General features: G+C 38.3%; 1 protein-coding gene across 1 annotated transcript; it reads right to left on the bottom strand.

Annotated features, from left to right (window-relative positions):
- Positions 1 to 6,278: 6,278 nt before the first annotated feature.
- On the bottom strand, positions 6,279 to 6,899 carry LOC141704100 (uncharacterized). The gene has a single exon (XM_074507417.1). The coding sequence runs from the start codon at positions 6,897 to 6,899 to the stop codon at positions 6,279 to 6,281; it is 621 nt and encodes a 206-aa protein (XP_074363518.1).
- Positions 6,900 to 17,835: the final 10,936 nt, after the last annotated feature.

Here is a 17,835-nt window from a genome sequence, read left to right on the forward strand (position 1 = left end):
AGAAAGGAAACCGAGTCTTAAACACGTTAAGATTTGGGGATGTCCAGCTTATGTCAAGAAAGTTGACCCAGATAAGCTGGAATATCGATCCGTAAAATATAGTTTTGTGGGATATCCTAAAGAGACTTTAAGGTATTGCTTTTACACCGATCATCGGGTGTTTATCTCCAGACATGCTACCTTCTTGGAAAAGGAGTTTATCCTTGAAGGAAACAGTGGGAGCAAAATTGAACTTGATGAAGTTCAAGAAGCATAAACTACTACGGATCAAGTGGAAACACCTGTTCTGACTGAACAACCTTCTGTGGAACAGCCCATTCGTAGGTCAGGGAGAGTGTCTCGCCAACCTGAGAGGTAATATGGCCTTGTCATTGAGAATGACAATGAGTTGTCGATTATTGATGATGACGACCCTGTGACCTATAATGAGGCTATGAGTAGTGTTGACTCGGAGAAATGGCATAGTGCCATGAAATCCGGAATGGAATCTATGTATACGGTATACAAAAGATAGATTATAGCAGATGGCCAGGTGGAGACCTATAAGGCCAGGCTTTTGGCAAAAGGATTCAAACAAAGGCAATGGATTGACTTTGATGAAACCTTTTACCTGTAGCCCTGTTATAATCAGTTCGGATTTTGCTTGCGAATGCTGCTTACTACGACTATGAGATCTGGCAAATAGCCAGATGGTTTTCTTTCCAAGAGAAATGAAAACCTAGTATGTAAGCTGCTGCGAACCATATATGGTTTAAAGCAAGCTTCTCGTAGATGGAACATCCGTTTTGATGAGACAATCAAAGAGTTTAATTTTAAGAAAAACGTAGATGAACCATGTGTCTACAAAAGGGTTAGTGGGAGCGCGATAACATTTCTTGTGTTGTATTAAAATAGAGTTGACACACATAACAACATAGCAGACCCACTCACAAAGCTACTTTATGAAAGTCACTTTGATCGTCATAAAGACTAGATGGGTATTAGATACCAGAATGATTGGCTTTAGTACAAGTGGGAGATTGAAAGGAATATGTCTTAAGTCCAATCATGTATTAGGATTTAGGAATAACTTTTATGTAATCTGTTTTGATTTCATTGATATTAATAAAAGACTTGTTTTGTTTTTATTACGGGCTCTATCTATTAAGTGTTTAAATAAGATATACCATAGTTTAGAGTAAAGCTTTTATGGATTATGATGAGATCATAATAGTGAGACCTAAAAGATGATAACTCTAAACTTAAATAGTTCCTGGTCATAGGATTACTATCTAGTAATTAATAATCCGCAAAGATCGGTACATACTATGCTTGCTTCATTTTGAAGGATGTCTATTCTCATAGATATTTGTGTGGTGACACTATAGCTAGTATATAGGTGCTTATTATAGAATAAGTTCACTGAACATGACTCGCACAGCTGAACAACTGATGGAGTTCACTCACGTGTCAGCGGTTGTTCACATAGTGATAGTTGTACAAGTATCCTTAGACTTGAGGTCATCATAGTCATCTTGTGTACACTGAACTATGCTTTGGTTTAGTTCTTAGTCTCCAGGGACAATTATTAGGGCTCTACTGGGTATAGGAATTTGTACACGAAGATAATGTATGATCAATAAAGGATCTACCCCTTCCAGTGAAGGAAGCTAATGTTCAAGGCTGATCCACTTATGCTAGTTCAGGAATCTCTGGCCAGAGTGAATGAAATTAGAAAGGAGTTTCTAATTTGCATAGAACTAAGCATAGTAAATGATAAGCAAGTGATTAAATTAGATAGGCTTGACACAAGATCCATGCCTTGTATTTAATCAGGACATTGTAGGGTAGAAGGAGTTTTTTTTTTTTGAAAAGTCGTACTTGCTTATATTAAACTTCTTCCGAAATGAGGTTACAAATAAAATCTGGAGCAATGTCACACCACTCCATAAGACCTGACTCAGAATAAGCAGCCTGCGCTAACATATAAGCCACTCTATTCGCAGATCTATAATCAAACGTTACTAACACCTCCTCAAAGTGTTTAAGAATCTCAATACATTCCTCGACAATGACATGAAAATTTGAATTCCCCTGAGTACCATGAATTGCAGTCACCACGAGCTTAGCATCCATCTCAAAAATGTAGCGGCTTGTTCTCCATTCTCGAACCCAAACCAATGCTTCCTTTAAGCTCCAAGCCTCAGCCTCCCGTGCTTGCATACGACCATTTACCAGATTACTACGAGCTCGTATAAAGCGACCCTGATCATCTCGCACAACACATCCCATGCATGCACAATCTGCACCCCATTGACAAGCTGCATCAACGTTAATTTTTAGCCAACCCTGGGGAGGTTTGCACCATTTGCTCTGCATCTTACTCGCCCTGTTACTAATGTTATCAGCTTGCACCTATTTCCAGTCCTGCAATAAGTTAGATACCATAGCATTTACCCCAAAAACGGACATGCTCCTCCTGTCCCAGACCCACGAGTTTCTTCGCACCCATAACCCCCAGCAAAACAACCCAATTCGAGCACATTGTTCACTGCTAACACTGCTGAAAACATTCTGCAGAACCTGTAAAGCTGTACCAGTCTCGTCCATTGGAATTATCCCTTGTAAACCTACAGAAGTCCACACTTCCTTTGCAAAACAGCATGTAAATAGCGCATGAACTGACGTCTCAACATACTGGTGACACCACGTACATGTTTGTAACACACTGACATGTTTTAAACTCAATGCATAGGCCGTAGGTAAAACATTCTGGCATGCTCTCCAAAGAAAGTTCAATCCTTTTCCTGGGAGCTTAAGGCTCCATAATTTCTTCCAGAAAACACGATCATAACAATCACTTTCTCCTCGAATATGCCTATAGCAGCTTTTAACAGTGAATTCCCCACTACAATCAAGGCCCCAATACCATGAATCCTGTTTGCTACGATTTGGAATTTGAATACTATGTATCAATTCTTTATCCCGTTCTTTAAACAGGTCCTGTAAAATCTCATCCTCCCATTCCTTACAATTACCCTTCATCAAACCGTGCACTGTTGTATTCTCCAATCCATGATATACTTCACTTGTAAGGTATGCATTATCCCTACATGGTAACCATGGACTCCCCCAAACCCTCGTGTCTCTACCATCACCAATTCTCTTTCTACTAACTTGCTGCAACATCTCCTGGGCAGCCATTATACTACGCCACATATAACTCGGGTTTGTCCCCACTTTGGCCTCGAGAAAATCAGTTTTAGCATAGTATCTTGCCTTCATCAGAGAAGTAACCAAAGGATTAGCATTAGTCAACAATCTCCAAGCTTGTTTTGCAAGCATTGCAACATTAAAATCCCTTAGGCTTCGAAAACCTAAACCCCCCCTCCTTTACTTCACACAGCCTATCCCAAGCCATCCATCTAATGCCCTTCTGATTCTCCCCACTCCCCCACCAATACGCATTCATCTTTCTCTCAATCGTCTTACATACGTCGACTGGTAGAAGCAAAAGATTCATCCAGAAGTTTGGAATGGATTGAGCAGCAGTTTTTAACAATGTCACCTTACCGGCTTTGGAAATGTTCTGCACGTTCCAAGATTTCAGCTTCTTATCAACTTTATCAACCAAAAAACCAAACACTGATTTCTTTTTCTTTCCTATAGACATCGGCATACCCAAGTATTTCCCAGGCGTATTACACTCCTTCACCTCCAACTGTTCACACACCTCCAAGCGATCAGGAGGCGTAGTGTTTGGAGAGAATGTAATTGCAGACTTGTTGAAGTTAATAACTTGACCTGATATTACTGCATATCTGTTTAAAACCTACTTCATAACAGTAGCCTCCGTCTTCGTGGCCTTGAAGAAAAGGTAACAGTCATCAGCAAATAGTAAATGGGATATCACTGGCGAACCCCTTGCAATACAACATCCATGTAGTAATCCCACCTCCTCATTATGACGAATGATCGAACTCAGACCCTCAGCGCACATAATATAGATGTAAGGAGCAATTGGATCGCCTTGTCGTAGGCCACGACTAGGCACAACACAGCCAAATTCCTCACCATCATGTAAAAAACTATACGATACTGAGCATATAAACGTCATTACTCTATGCACCCAAATTTGATGGAATCCAAACTTCTCCATCATATTACGAATAAATCCCCATTCCAATCGGTCGTATGCTTTTGAAATATCGATCTTTAACCCTGCCACTCCAATCTTTCCTTGCGTGCGTCGCTTCATGTAGTGATTGATCTCAAAAGCTATTAAGGCATTGTCAGTGAGAAGCCTCCCCTCAATAAACGTACTTTGAGTATCAGAAATAATAGACCCCAAGCATCTCTTTAATCTGTTCGACATGACCTTAGACAGAATTCGAACAAGAACATTGCACAGCGAGATAGGACGAAGATCTCCCATGGTTTGTGGTACTTTAATTTTCGGAATCAAACATACCAACGCCTTATCAATTCCTTCAGGTAGCTCCCCTGTATTCATAAAATTACGACAAAATTGAACAACATCGTTACCAACCACACTCCAGAAGACCTGAAAGAATGCAGGGTTTAATCCATCGGGCCCTGGTGCTTTATCAGGGTGCATTGAAAAGGCTGCCTCCCTTACTTCTTCTTGTGTCACTTCTGCTATCAATTCTTCATTCTCCGTTTTTGAGACCTGCTTGACTACCTCTCTGTTAGACAATTTGCCACTCAACGTGGACGCTGTGAATAATTGTGAGAAGTAAACTTCTATAACCCCCTGAACCTCAGCTGGTGTCTCCCTCCACACGCCCCTATCATCTTTAATTCTATCCAGTCTGTTGTTCTTTTTTCTGCTCGATGCAAACTTGTGGAAAAACCGCGTATTCTTGTCCCCCTCTTGAAGCCAGTGCTATTTAGATCTTTGTTTCCAGTATATCTCCTGCTTCTCTAGCAAAGATAAGTACTCCCACCGTGTTTCGTTGTACCTTCGAATCCCCCCACATCACGCCGTGATCGTAACTTACGTAACAAGTTCCGACAGTTCTGGATTTTGATTTTAAATTCCTTGTTTATGCCACCTCCCCACTTTTGTAACTTTAACCCAAACAAACGAATCTTTCCTACAATATCTAGCCCTTCTGCCATCTCCCTCCCATTCTTCACAATATTTTTACAATCCCCTTCCTTAAGCCAAACGTTCTCAAAACGAAAACGCCTTTCCTTAGGCATATACGTCTGTCTCTTTAAATGCAGAAAAAGAGGCAAGTGATCCGATGTAGCCACTTCAACTATTTGAATCTCAGCTTGTGGAAATAACGCTTGCCAACCTTGATTAGCTAACCCTCTATCGAGTCTTTCTTGAACCCAATTATCTTGACCTCTCGACCTCTCCCACGTAAACTTTTCCCCCACGAAACCAAGGTCCCTTAAGCCACAATCATGCACCGTTTCTGTAAACCCTGTAAGTAAGCTAAACGGATGGTTACTTCCTCCTCGTTTCTCATCAGCATACATCAAGTCGTTGAAATCGCCTAAAATACACCACGGTAAGTCTGATTTCTCCGATAAATACTTTAACATCCCCCGTGATTCACGTCTCCTACTTCGCTCCGGACAACCATAAAAACCAGTGTAGCGCCATCTTTCCACCTGATCGTTCTCAACTTCAAAATCTATAAAATGCCTTGTAGCTTCCATTATTTTACACCCACCCTCATTCTTCCATAACAATGTCAAGCCACCACTGTGGCCTTGTGTGTCAACACTCCAGTACTCTGCATAATTTGACTGTTTACATAAATCCCTAATTTTATTCTCTTTAACTAATGTTTCTGACAAAAAAATAATGTTGGGCTTTTTTTGTTGGGTAATTTCTTTAAGAAAATGAATTGTACGTGGTCTACCCAACCCACGACAATTCCAAGCTAGGACACCCATTGATCCAGGCAGGCCTGGAGTCCAGTACCCGCCCCTAACAAGTTTTTTGGCCCATTTATATTTTCAGTAATATCAACCATATCTTCTTCCTGATTTTCTGCATCAAATCCCGTAACAACCCTCCTACGTTTCGTGTCGATCACAACAACTTCACTTTGACTATTGTTCCCGCCTATATCTTATCCATCCGAGAACACATCAATTTGTTGATTCCCCTATTTTGCGTGATCACGCTGTTGTATTCGAAGTGCAATCTCATGCCCTGGAATTTTGGTAACAACCCCATCTGTTTCCTTGAATCTTGCTGCTAACTCTCTCCCACCTTGCACGGTGGCTTCCTTGCTAGGACCACCTGAGTTCCATGCCTAACCTCCGTCTGGACCATTCCTTAACCATTTTGATCCCGTATTCTGATTTTTAGCATTCTTGTTTGGTGCCCGTAACCATACGCCGTATGCCCTATCAATTACCTTCTCAGGATTAGCATACACTATATCACAATCTCTTTCAGAATGCCCCAATAAACCACATACGAAGCAGAAGGTACTCAATCTTTCGTATTTAAAGTTAATCCAACTCCAAGTATCACCTTCTCGCTTGAGCTTCATCCTTCGTTTCAAAGGCTTACCAATGTCCATTGTTACACGAACCCTCATATACGGCTTCCATAAACCCTGCATATTTAGAGGGTCTGTTTTGACAACCACTCCAACAGAATTGCCTATACTTTGAATTATCTTCTCTGAAATCATCCCCCTTGGTAAGTCATAAATCTGGACCCAGATGTCCATCTTGTTTAACAAAACTTGACTGGGATCTTCCTGTTCTTTTAATTCATGCAACAACAGTAAACTCTGTTCAAATATCCAGGGGTCTCCCTCTATAACATTCTGCATATCAAACACATGGTAGAATACAAATGAATATCGTTGGCCTCCCAAATCATGTATCTCTACCCCTTCTTTTGGTCTCCATAATGTAGCCATTACACTTTGCATGGCCTGAAAGTTTATGTTCTTATCAGTTAGAAATCGTCCCATGAGGATGGACGTTTGCTTACTTTGTACGATCTCCTCCTCCCCAACGAACACTCACTCATCCTCCTCCTCCGCTACTGACAGGCGTGCGTACATTTCTTCCAAATTGGCTTGTGAAGATGCCATGTTTGACAGAAAAGAATCAACACAAAAAGACGATAAATAGTAATTATATATACTTGTCACATGAACAAGACATAAACTTGCAAATATGCAAGACGGTTTGATACCATTTTTAATTAACCATCTTTAATTATAGGGCAAAGAGCATTTCAGCAAAGCTAATGACTTGGTAGAAGGAGTTTATTGTACGATAACTATTCACTGAATAGGTTCTTGGTATTCTAAGCAATGAATTCATATTATCCGGATAGTCGCGATATGCTGAGAAGTATCCCTCACGATGTAGAATAAATATGATTAATTAATTAATCATATTTAATAAATTAGAGAATTTATATAAATAATGATAAAATAGTTTTATTATTATTTATTTCTACTACCGGCTTAATATTGAACCTACAGGGTCACACCATAAAAAGAGAATGATTTAATGGTGGAGGAATTAATTAATAATGGCTAATAATTATTTATTTATGAAATAAATAATTAATTGGAAAATTTAATAATTGATTAAATGAGATTTAATTGATTATAAATTAATTAAGAAAAGTTCTTAATATTATTAATTAAGAATTTAATTTTTTGAAATTAAATTAAGAGAGAGAATTATTTCTAAAGTGTTTAGAAAAAGGATTAATAATTAAAAGGTGTTTTAATTATTAATATGAATAATGAAGGGTTAATAATAATATTTTATGGGAAAATTTCAGCTGAAAATTTTGCCTGTAAATATACTATTATAAACCCTATTTTTATTCTAACCCGAACCCAAAAGTTTTTTAGAAAACCTAATTTTCTCCACCTCCTCCTCCTCCTTAACGTCGTTTTCTTGGTGGATACCGGTGGAGTGCTTCACGTTTGAGGAGCAGCTGCTAAGGATCTCCGATCGTTGCTTTGGATCGCTATTAAAGGTTAGTAATCGATTCATATGTTTTAATCACGATTTATATGCTTTTGTTTGGATTTTATATGTGTAAAAGTGTTTTACCATGCCTCCGCTGCGATTAAAATCCAACAACTTCATTGGATAAGACGTTGCTAAATGAGTCTTTTCCCAATGAGCAGTTGTTTGGAGTGCAAGAAGAAGAACCGTGGTTTGCAGATATTGTGAACTATCTTGTGAGTAATATCATGCCTCCCGACTTATCTTATGCTCAAAGGAAGAAGTTTCTTCATTAGGTGAAGTGGTATATGTGGGATGAGCCGTTTCTTTTTCGCCAAGGAGCTGACCAAATCATCAGGAGATGTATTCCTTACAGCGAAACGTGGGGAATCTTGCGAGATTTCCACTCAACGGCTTCTGGAGGACATTATGGTGGAGAAAAAACAACAGCTCTTGTTCTTCAAGTAGGTTTCTTTTGGCCAACATTGTTTAAAGATGATCATCAGTTCGTTTTGAAATGTGATCGATGTCAACGTGTGGGTAATATGTCTAAGAAGGATGAGATGCCTCTTAATGTGCTTCTCGAGGTTGAGGTCTTCGATGTTTGGGAAATTGACTTCATGGGGCCATTTGTCTCATCTTGCAACAATCAGTATATCATGTTGGCAGTTGATTATGTGTCGAAATGGGTTGAAGTTAAGGCGTTGCCAACAAACGATGCGAAAATGGTGCTTAATTTTCTGCACAAGCAGATATTCACAAGGTTTGGAACTCCAAGAGTCATAATCAGTGATGAGGGGATGCATTTTTGCAATCGCAAGTTCACTGCTATGATGAAAAGGTTTAATGTGAATCATCGCATTGCTATGGCTTATCATCCTCAGACAAATGGTCAAGCTGAGGTGTCTAACAGAGAGATCAAGTGCATTCTAGAGAAGGTTGTGTGTCCATCAAGGAAGGATTGGTCTTTAAAGCTTTATGAAGTTGTTTGGGCGTATATAACAACATATAAAACTCCATTGGGAATATCGTCGTTTCAATTGGTTTATGATAAGGGGTGTCATTTGCTTGTGGAGCTCGAGCATAAAGCATATTGGGCTTTGAAGAAATTAAATCTAGACTTGGATGTAGCTGGTAAGAAGAGGATGCTTCAATTGAATGAACTTGACGAGTTTCGACTTCAAGCGTATGAAAACAACAAGATGTATAAGGAGAAAGTCAAGAGGTGGCACGATCGGTCTAGTGCTCAAAAAATTTGTGCCAGGGCAACAAGTTCTTTTATTCAACTCTCATCTCCGTCTTTTTCCTGGAAAGTTGAAGTCAAGATGGTCAGGGCCGTTCATAATTAAAACCGTGTTTCCACATGGAGCGGTGGAAATTTTTGAGAATGATCCGGGCCAAGCATTCAAGGTTAATGGTCAACGGTTGAAGCATTACTATGGTGACACGGCAAACCGCGAGGTGGTTAGTGCCGTTTTATTGTCCACTTGATCTCAAGATTCTACATCGAGCTAGCGACGTAAAAGAAGCGCTCCTTGGGAGGCAACCCAAGTATGTTGTACAGTAGTAGGTAGAGGAAGCAAGAAGAAAAGAGAAAAATACAAAAAAAAATCAGAAAAAGGAAAAATTTCAGGCCCAAGTACAGAAGCTAGGCGCGCCCGTGCTGGCCAAGCGCGCGGCCGCGCCGTTTTTCCAGTAAGTAAGCGCGCCCGCGCTGTCATAGCGCGCGCTCGCGCCAGTCTCCAGAGTTAGAGCGCGCCCGCGCTGTGCCTAGCGCGCGGCCGCGTCGGGTCCCTATTTGAAAAAAAATAAACAACAGTTTAATAAGGTAAAATCGGGATTTTAAGTCCAAAATCAATTTTAACCCGATTTTTACTCTTCCACATCCCATAATTCCCTCTCCTAATCAATTCCATTATTCCCACGATTCCCATAATAAATTCCCACTTCTATTCCTTATCAAATTCACACCTCTACACCTATAAATACATACACTTGTATACAACTTCTCCACCTATCCACAAACTCTCAAACACAAATTCTCTCTAAACACTTAAGCTTTTATTCTTCCTTTTTCAATCCCGATGGTACCCAAAAGACAGAGAACTCAAGCTGGAAGCAGCACCACCGACTCTTCATCTGCGGGTGGTGTGAGGCCCAGATTTTCTACTCCCGGGGCTGAAGAGGAGTACACAAGGCTTCTCTCGAAGCCTATTGTTAATGAGCGAGGGTTTTTGCCATCAGGGAACGATGGTAAGCTTTTGGAGATGATCCTTGAGATGGGCTGGGTTCCTTTTTGTGAGGCTCCCGCTGTTGTGCCCATGAGTATTGTGCGGGAGTTCTACGCCAATGCAAAGGCGAAGAAGAATGGTTTCACGGTAGTGAGAGGGATGACTGTTGAGTACAGTGCAGAGGCTATCAGGAGGGTGATTGAGCAGCCTGCAAGGAAGGTGGGTCAGGACACATAGAACGATAAGACTCCGGAGGACTTTGATTTGGATCTTATTGTTGCTACTCTCTTTGTGCCTAAGACATACTGGAAGTACAAGAGGGGCACTACTGATTACTCCAAGTTCCCTGCTTCATGCATGAATATGTTTGCACGGGCTTGGAACTCATTTATTTGTGCTAACATCATGCCATCTTCGCGGGGGATTCTGCAGGGTGATTACATTGATTTGGGGATGGTGATATATCAGGGGATCCTGAGGTTTTTGAGGGGAAGTACTACTGGGGCAATTATGTATGCATCAGTTGTGATGAAGTTGTGCGTGGTAGTTGGTGTTCATTGGCCAACACATAAGCAGTTGCAGCTTCCCAGTGCTCCTATTGACAGTGCTACGCTGCAGAGCATGGTTGAGTGGTATGGAGGGAAGCTCGATTCTAAGGGGCTTGGTTACTTTTATGCTCATCTTCCAGGTGGTGTGCCTATGGAGGCAGCTATAGCAGGAGGTTCTCAGCATACCCAGCGAGCAGCTTGGAGGGCTCAGTATGGAGAGGAGGCTGGTTCGTCGCAGCAGCAACAGGAGGAAGAGGCAGCAGAAGTAGAGATGGGAGCTGGTTTGAGTTCGACGCAGTATAGGCGTCTTGCGAGGAGGATGGATGCGATGCACGACATCCATAGTCATTTTGCACGTGATCTCACCCAGGCACTTGGGATTGCATTTAGAGTCACCGGAGTTGATATCCAGTGGCCAGTATTTGGTGAGGACTCTGTGTATCCACCTCCAGACACTCCTGACACTCCACCTGTTGAGGGTGAGGATTCTGATTCACAGTAGGTATGCTTGATTCCTTACTATTACCTTCACCGAGGACAGTGAATATTTTAAGTTTGGGGGTAGTAGTTGAAGGAATATGTTTGTGTGAGTTTCATATAGTTTGCATGTTCATGTTAGTTTTATTGCATATAGTTGCATATAGTTTGCCATGTAGTTTTTTTTATTTTATTTTGGTAGTTTTTATGGTATTTTGTTCATGTAGTTTCATGCATTTACATTATAACATGATTCCCTTAGATAATTTTTCCGATTAATTAGTGATATTGATGCTAGTGCAGTGATGTCGTATTTAGTGATGTTGAGTCTTATTGGATTGGTTTGTATGCTAGAGACACTTGTATTTCACTAAGTCTTATAGGTTGCTACAGTGCTAGATCATAGTCATGCTTTGTTGGTTTGTCGAGGTTCAATCGCTTGTTTATATTTAGAATTTAGGGTATTCTCTTAATAATAAAAGACATGGATATTTAAAAATTGGAGAAATTGGATTTCATTGCTATTTGTATGGCTATGTGTCAAATGGCTAGTAGTCGGCTCATATTTATATGTGTAGTCTAGGGTTGAATGAGATGGAGCGAAACACACTCATTCAGAAATTGTGAAAAAACAAAGAAGAAAAAAAAAGAGAAAAAAAAAGCAAAAGAATAAGTGTTATGTATATTTGATCATGAGTGGGCTCTTTAGTACTCGAGTTATTAAGTTCATGGGGGACTTTGTGCCTAGTGACCTAAGGCTTCTATAGTCTGGGTTCCGCTAACCTAACGCTCGCTACATGGGTGCTATTGTATAAGTCTTTTGTGGACCTCACTCATTGCACGATCAAATAAGCATATGTGTTTTATGTTGTTGTGAATAAAAGCATGAATCCATGTTAACTCTGATATAAGAATTGAAGTGTTATAAGTTATTTTGAGTCTAGTTTTTTATTCTGTTTATAAACTTGCGATTGTTTTGATAAGTAGTGAGTTATGATTGTCGATCTAGTTGCAATAGTATATCTGTAAGTAATTGCACACATGCACATTTTTGGTGTGTAGATTAATTTGTGAGATTTGATGGATCTTTATGCGGATAATTGCATTTGCTGAGGTGTTGTTGATTGGTTGGTTTAGTTATTCTATTGGGAATCGTTGCATTCATATTAGTTGCATTCATGCATTTTTATTTTTTATTCTTTGAGTCTGTTTATACTTGAGGACAAGCATCAATTCAAGTTTGGGGGTGTGTTATGTGGCATTTATGACACTTATTTATGCTCTAATAAGCTTTGAGTTGGTGTATTTTTACTCAAGTTATTTATGTTTTAACGTGTTTTCAAGTGTTTATGCATTTCAGGCTTTACTTTGTGAATCAGGTGAATTAGCATTGTTTTGATGCTAATATGGTGTTTAGGATGTATTGGAATAAAATCTTGAAAGACTGGCTCAAAGCTGCAAGGAATAAAGGAGAAGAAAAAAATATTTTTTGGCAGAAGGCAGGCGCGCCCGCGCTGGTGAAGCGCGCGGCCGCGCTGGTTCGGGATAACAAATCCTGATTCTTTTATAATTTGATTTGCCGGACTTCTGGGATGCATGGACTACTATATAAACACAACTCTAGGTCGTTTTTAGAGATATATCAAGATATCAAGGAAGGAGAAGACGTCAAGAGGCCTTTTGGCACAATTCAACAAAGGCGAAGACGATCTAGTTTATTCTTGTGAATCTTTGTTTTGAGTTGTAATTTGGATGCTTGTTTCTTATTTTGTTGAACCTTTACTCTTGTTTGTACTTTGGTTTATTTATTCGTATAAAGACTACGTTTGCTATATCATGTTTTCATTGTAACCCATGTTGGCGATGAGTTCGATTATGGGCTAATCGTTATCGTGGGGTTCTAGCGGATTTATTTATGGATTTCTTTAGTTAAATTGTTTGATGCCTTAGTATGTGTTGATTATATGATAACCTAGTATTGGTTGTGCGTATTCGTCTTATGAGCGTCGCGAACTTATAAGATAGCGTGTTAATTCTTAATGACGCGAAAGTGAATTTAAGGATTTAGAACTTGCCATGCTAACATAGGTCATGTATTGTTATGCATAATTCGTAGGTAATTTTAACCATCTTACTTGCCCTGTGTAATCAAGATAGATAACTTGTGCTTAAACCGTTATGTTGTCAAATTTTATAGACATATAGGATCTCAATATAATTGATGCCTAACCAGCTTCTATCTCTTTTGTGGATGTCTGGTAGAATGGTACCCGTGCAACGAAAATTGGCGTTTATCAGTTTCGTGTTGTCTAATTAGTTTCATCACCATCGCATGCTAAGGTTAAGAATAATAAGGCTATTGAATGAAGTATTTAATGAAGTTAGAATCCCATGTTATCATTCATATTAATTCAATCAATCTTATTCTCGTAGTTATAATTATTAGTTTAATTCTTAGTTAATAACAACTTCAATTTGTGATTCGTCTTAGCATTGAATAATAACCATACATTATTGCTTAGGTGCATGAATTAATAAGTTAACCAATACAGTCTCTGTGGGAACGAACTAGAAAAGATTCTATACTACTTACGAACTCGTATCGTCCTTGAACCCAGAGGGCCGGAAAGCAGCACCCAAAGCCTGTGTCAAATCCGCAGCAAACCGGCTATTAATATCAAGCATCACATCCATATGCCTAGTCAACCGCCTATACTGAGCATCTCCAAGTCCAGAACTATCCCCTGTATGCTGAGAACGAGAAGATCCAGCGGCTCCACGAGAGGATCTAGTAGCTGCCTGACATGCCTAAGAAGAACCCCCTGTATAAGTCTGATCAGCTGGCCGACCACCCGGTAGATGATCATATGTATATCCCAAGCCCTTCTCATCAGCTTTACCACCATACCACTCCTTCAGCTGCTGAATCGTCGAGCTATCAATGGGAGCACTCGGCATCTGTAGCTGCTCATGCTCGGGCCACCTAACACCTACCGTAGTGTACAACCTCGTAACAATGGAGGCATGAGTAATCTCCCCCGTAGTCCCTCCTCGCGGAAAATGCAGCATACTCTGATGAATCACATAGCCGAGATCCACATATTCTTCATTCAAAATCCCCCACAGCAGAATAACATGATCCACAGTAACCTCATGTGAATGTGAAGATGGCATAATATTGGCACACACAAACAGGTTCCAAGCCCTAGCAAACTTGTTCATACACGATGCAGGATAAGTAAGCGACTCATTCGTGCCCGCCTTGTACTTCCACTCTGTGCCGGGAACACCCAACTCAGCCACAATATAAGTAACGACTGAGTAATTACGACTATTTTACATCATAATAAATGTGTATTATGTGTTTTATTATATCATTAAATGTGTTGGTCGTAAAGTATTAGCTGTTATGTGCTGTATGTGCTCCGTGTAGTTCGAGATATTTTCAGGTATTTATCGGGGATTTTATTGTAAGTTAAATGCTTTTATATCAAAAGTTATACGGCCCAAACTTCGTTTTAATAGCTGATATTTCATATAAAATAATTGGCCTTATTTTGCCTAGTATAGCCTACACCATATTGATATTCTGACCATCCAGTTAATTTAGAAAATTTCTCGTTTCGCGAAAAAGAATTTTTCCGGGCCCTACGGGTGCTAAAAACCCCACAATAAATCATATTTTTATTTTTATAAAGTCGTGGGACTTTCAGATATTTAATATTTTTGCATTTTTGAATTCTTCGTAATTTTTGGAAAATTTTGACATAATTTTTGTATTTATTGGATTAAAAAATTTTCCTTTTAACTATTAATTTTGGGCTAATTATTTTTATTAAATGATATAATTAGGCCCTAAAATAATTTTGGGGATATTATTTTTATAACTTTAAATACCACTTATTTATTATTTAATTATTATTTTATTATATAAAAATCAGAAAAATAAACAAAACTCTGGAAATTCTTTGAAAATGTGTTCTTGGTGTTCTTGAATTGCCGATGAATCAAACCCAACTTTGGAAGTGATTCTTTGGTCCAAATCCAAAGCTTGAGTAACCAAAGTGAAGCTTACAATCTATGCTATTTGTTCCTGTCTTCAAATCATCTAAAATTTGGGTAAAATTTCAATTCATATTTTATAACCCGGTTTGGGGATTTCTATTTGAGTGATTTTTGGTTCAAACTGATGATAGGTGCTTTACGTATTCATTTGCAATCGATTCATGCTACTAATTGTTACGTTCCATTGCTAGAAATGGCTAACCAAAGTTTCGGGTTTTGATGTTTTTATATTTTGATTTTCCGGATTTGATATCGACTGTTAGATGTTTATGATTCCATGAACAGATTATATGTATTCAGAGCTTTATTTTGTGATTTATTTCGTGAATTTTCGTTACGAATTGACTGGGCTCGAATTTGGCCGGTGTTACGCCAGACTTGTTACTGGTTTGTGGCCAAAATCGATGTCCTTTTGATCGGTTGCGGCGAGTGAGGTGTTAGACTTGTTGTTTGAAAGTTACTGAGTGATTTAGGATCAAGAACGGAGCCAAACCAAGTCGTTAGGGCCACGAACGGAGCTTGGCCAGAAGTTTTCCTGATGACCGGATTCTGGGAAACTTCTGGCATGTTCTTGACAGAATCGATTACCCATTTCCCCGACCCGATGGGTTTTAAGCCTGACCCAATTTTGATTTTCAAAACCCTAACCCCCAACTTCTAAATCTGTTCATCAGATTTTATTTACAAAATAATTCGAAATTCTAATTTTTTAATTCTAAAAATCAATTTTAAATTCAAAATAATTTGGTTAACTGTTTTAAAGATAATTAACTAAATTATTTTAATTTCAAAATTTATTTTCTTTTTTTTTCAAAAATCCAATTTGATATAATTATTTATAATTTATTTTAGTTAATCATTTATATATTTAATTAATTGATTAAATTATTTAATCAATTAATTTTATTTATAAATAAATAAATATAATATAATTATTTATAATTAATTCAAATAATTCTTAAAAATTATTTTAAGCTTTTAAAAAGTATATAATGTTATTTAAAATTCAATTAATATTATTATTAATTGAATTATCCTTATTTTATTCATAATAAATAGACCGTTTGTCCGTTTAATACGAAACGAACGCCTCTAGACTCAGAAAAATATCCCGCTTCCGATAAAAATACTTTCGAAACCAAAATTCTTTTTTATCAAAGGGTCGTTTGTTTTGCGAGTCGTTATGAGTAGGTTATTGATCAATAAATACTATTTTCGACCCGATGTCAATTCTAAACGTATCGAGACCTATCTTTTGGCTATTCAACTTATGTGTTACATGAATTATGTGACTACGTGTTTTATGAATAACATGATTATGTGCCTTATGTGTACGTGTTATGTAATTTTGAGTCCACGTGTCTTTTAAACATTATCTGATTTAAAAATATGACCCTTGTCTGTTATTAACAGGTGGGTAGACGTTAAGGATAAGCGTAAAATAGCCAATTATATATTATTAAATAATTGAAATGGTATCTTTTATGAATGAGACACATAGTTCGAGACGTTCAAGCCAGATAGTGATAATAAAGGTAAAGCTTGATTGTGTGTGGTACTGAGACAGGTAAATACAAAATAGAGATAAATATATATATATAGCATGGTGATTGACAAGAAGGAGTATATAGCCTATCACTGGAAACACGGATATACCAGAACTGAGTTATATGGTAGAGAGCTAAAGATCAAAGGATTAGCAACTGAGGCAAGTATTCCTAAACTTTCTTCTAAAATACTGCAAACATTTCTTCTCTATTCTAAGTTCAGAATAGTCAAATGTTTTATATTTCGTTGTAATTACTCTTAATTATGCAAGTACCCCTTCATTATTGTTCCTTTATTATTGATTGATCTCTTGAGCAAATACTTATTATTTCGGGTTATTTGTGAACCCTGAATCGGGATGTTTTGAAATCAAAGTGATTTGACATCAAAATACTCTACGAACTGGATGGTTACGATGAGGGCCAGGAATGAGCTGGACCTTAAGGGCCAGAGATGGCTGGACCCTTTATATATGAAGGCCGGAAATGGGCCTAGGTACCTTATATGTTAGTGGGTCTTTACAGATGGGTATAGATCCGCACTATACCCTGACTGATCAGCAGGTTATAGTACATATGTTGGTTCTAGTGTCCAGTCTAATTTATTGTTGATCGCCATTAACGGCATTCCTTCTTGGAAAGTTTATTATTACAAAAACAAACAAAGATTTGATTCAAGAGATGAATCAGTGAAACATTCATTGTTCTTTTACAGAGAAATGTGATTTATGATTAAAGGCCAATGAGGGCCGATATTTTTATTCGCTCAACTGTTTTAAATAAATAAAAATATATTTAAAATCATTTAAAGATTATTTCCAGAAGTTTTTTGATATGATACCTGGAAACCAATTATGATACTTGCTGGGCATTTTTGGCTCACTCTTGCTTTGTAAATTCTTATTTCTTTCAGTATCAAATGAGGTCAAAAGTGAATAGCTCTTAATAGACAACAAAAGTGGAGAGATCCCAGCTGAAGGAATTTGGAGGTGTCAGAGTGAATAATGCGAG

The sequence above is a fragment of the Apium graveolens genome, chromosome 2 (genome assembly GCF_009905375.1).
Source record: "Apium graveolens cultivar Ventura chromosome 2, ASM990537v1, whole genome shotgun sequence".
NCBI lineage: Eukaryota > Viridiplantae > Streptophyta > Magnoliopsida > Apiales > Apiaceae > Apium > Apium graveolens.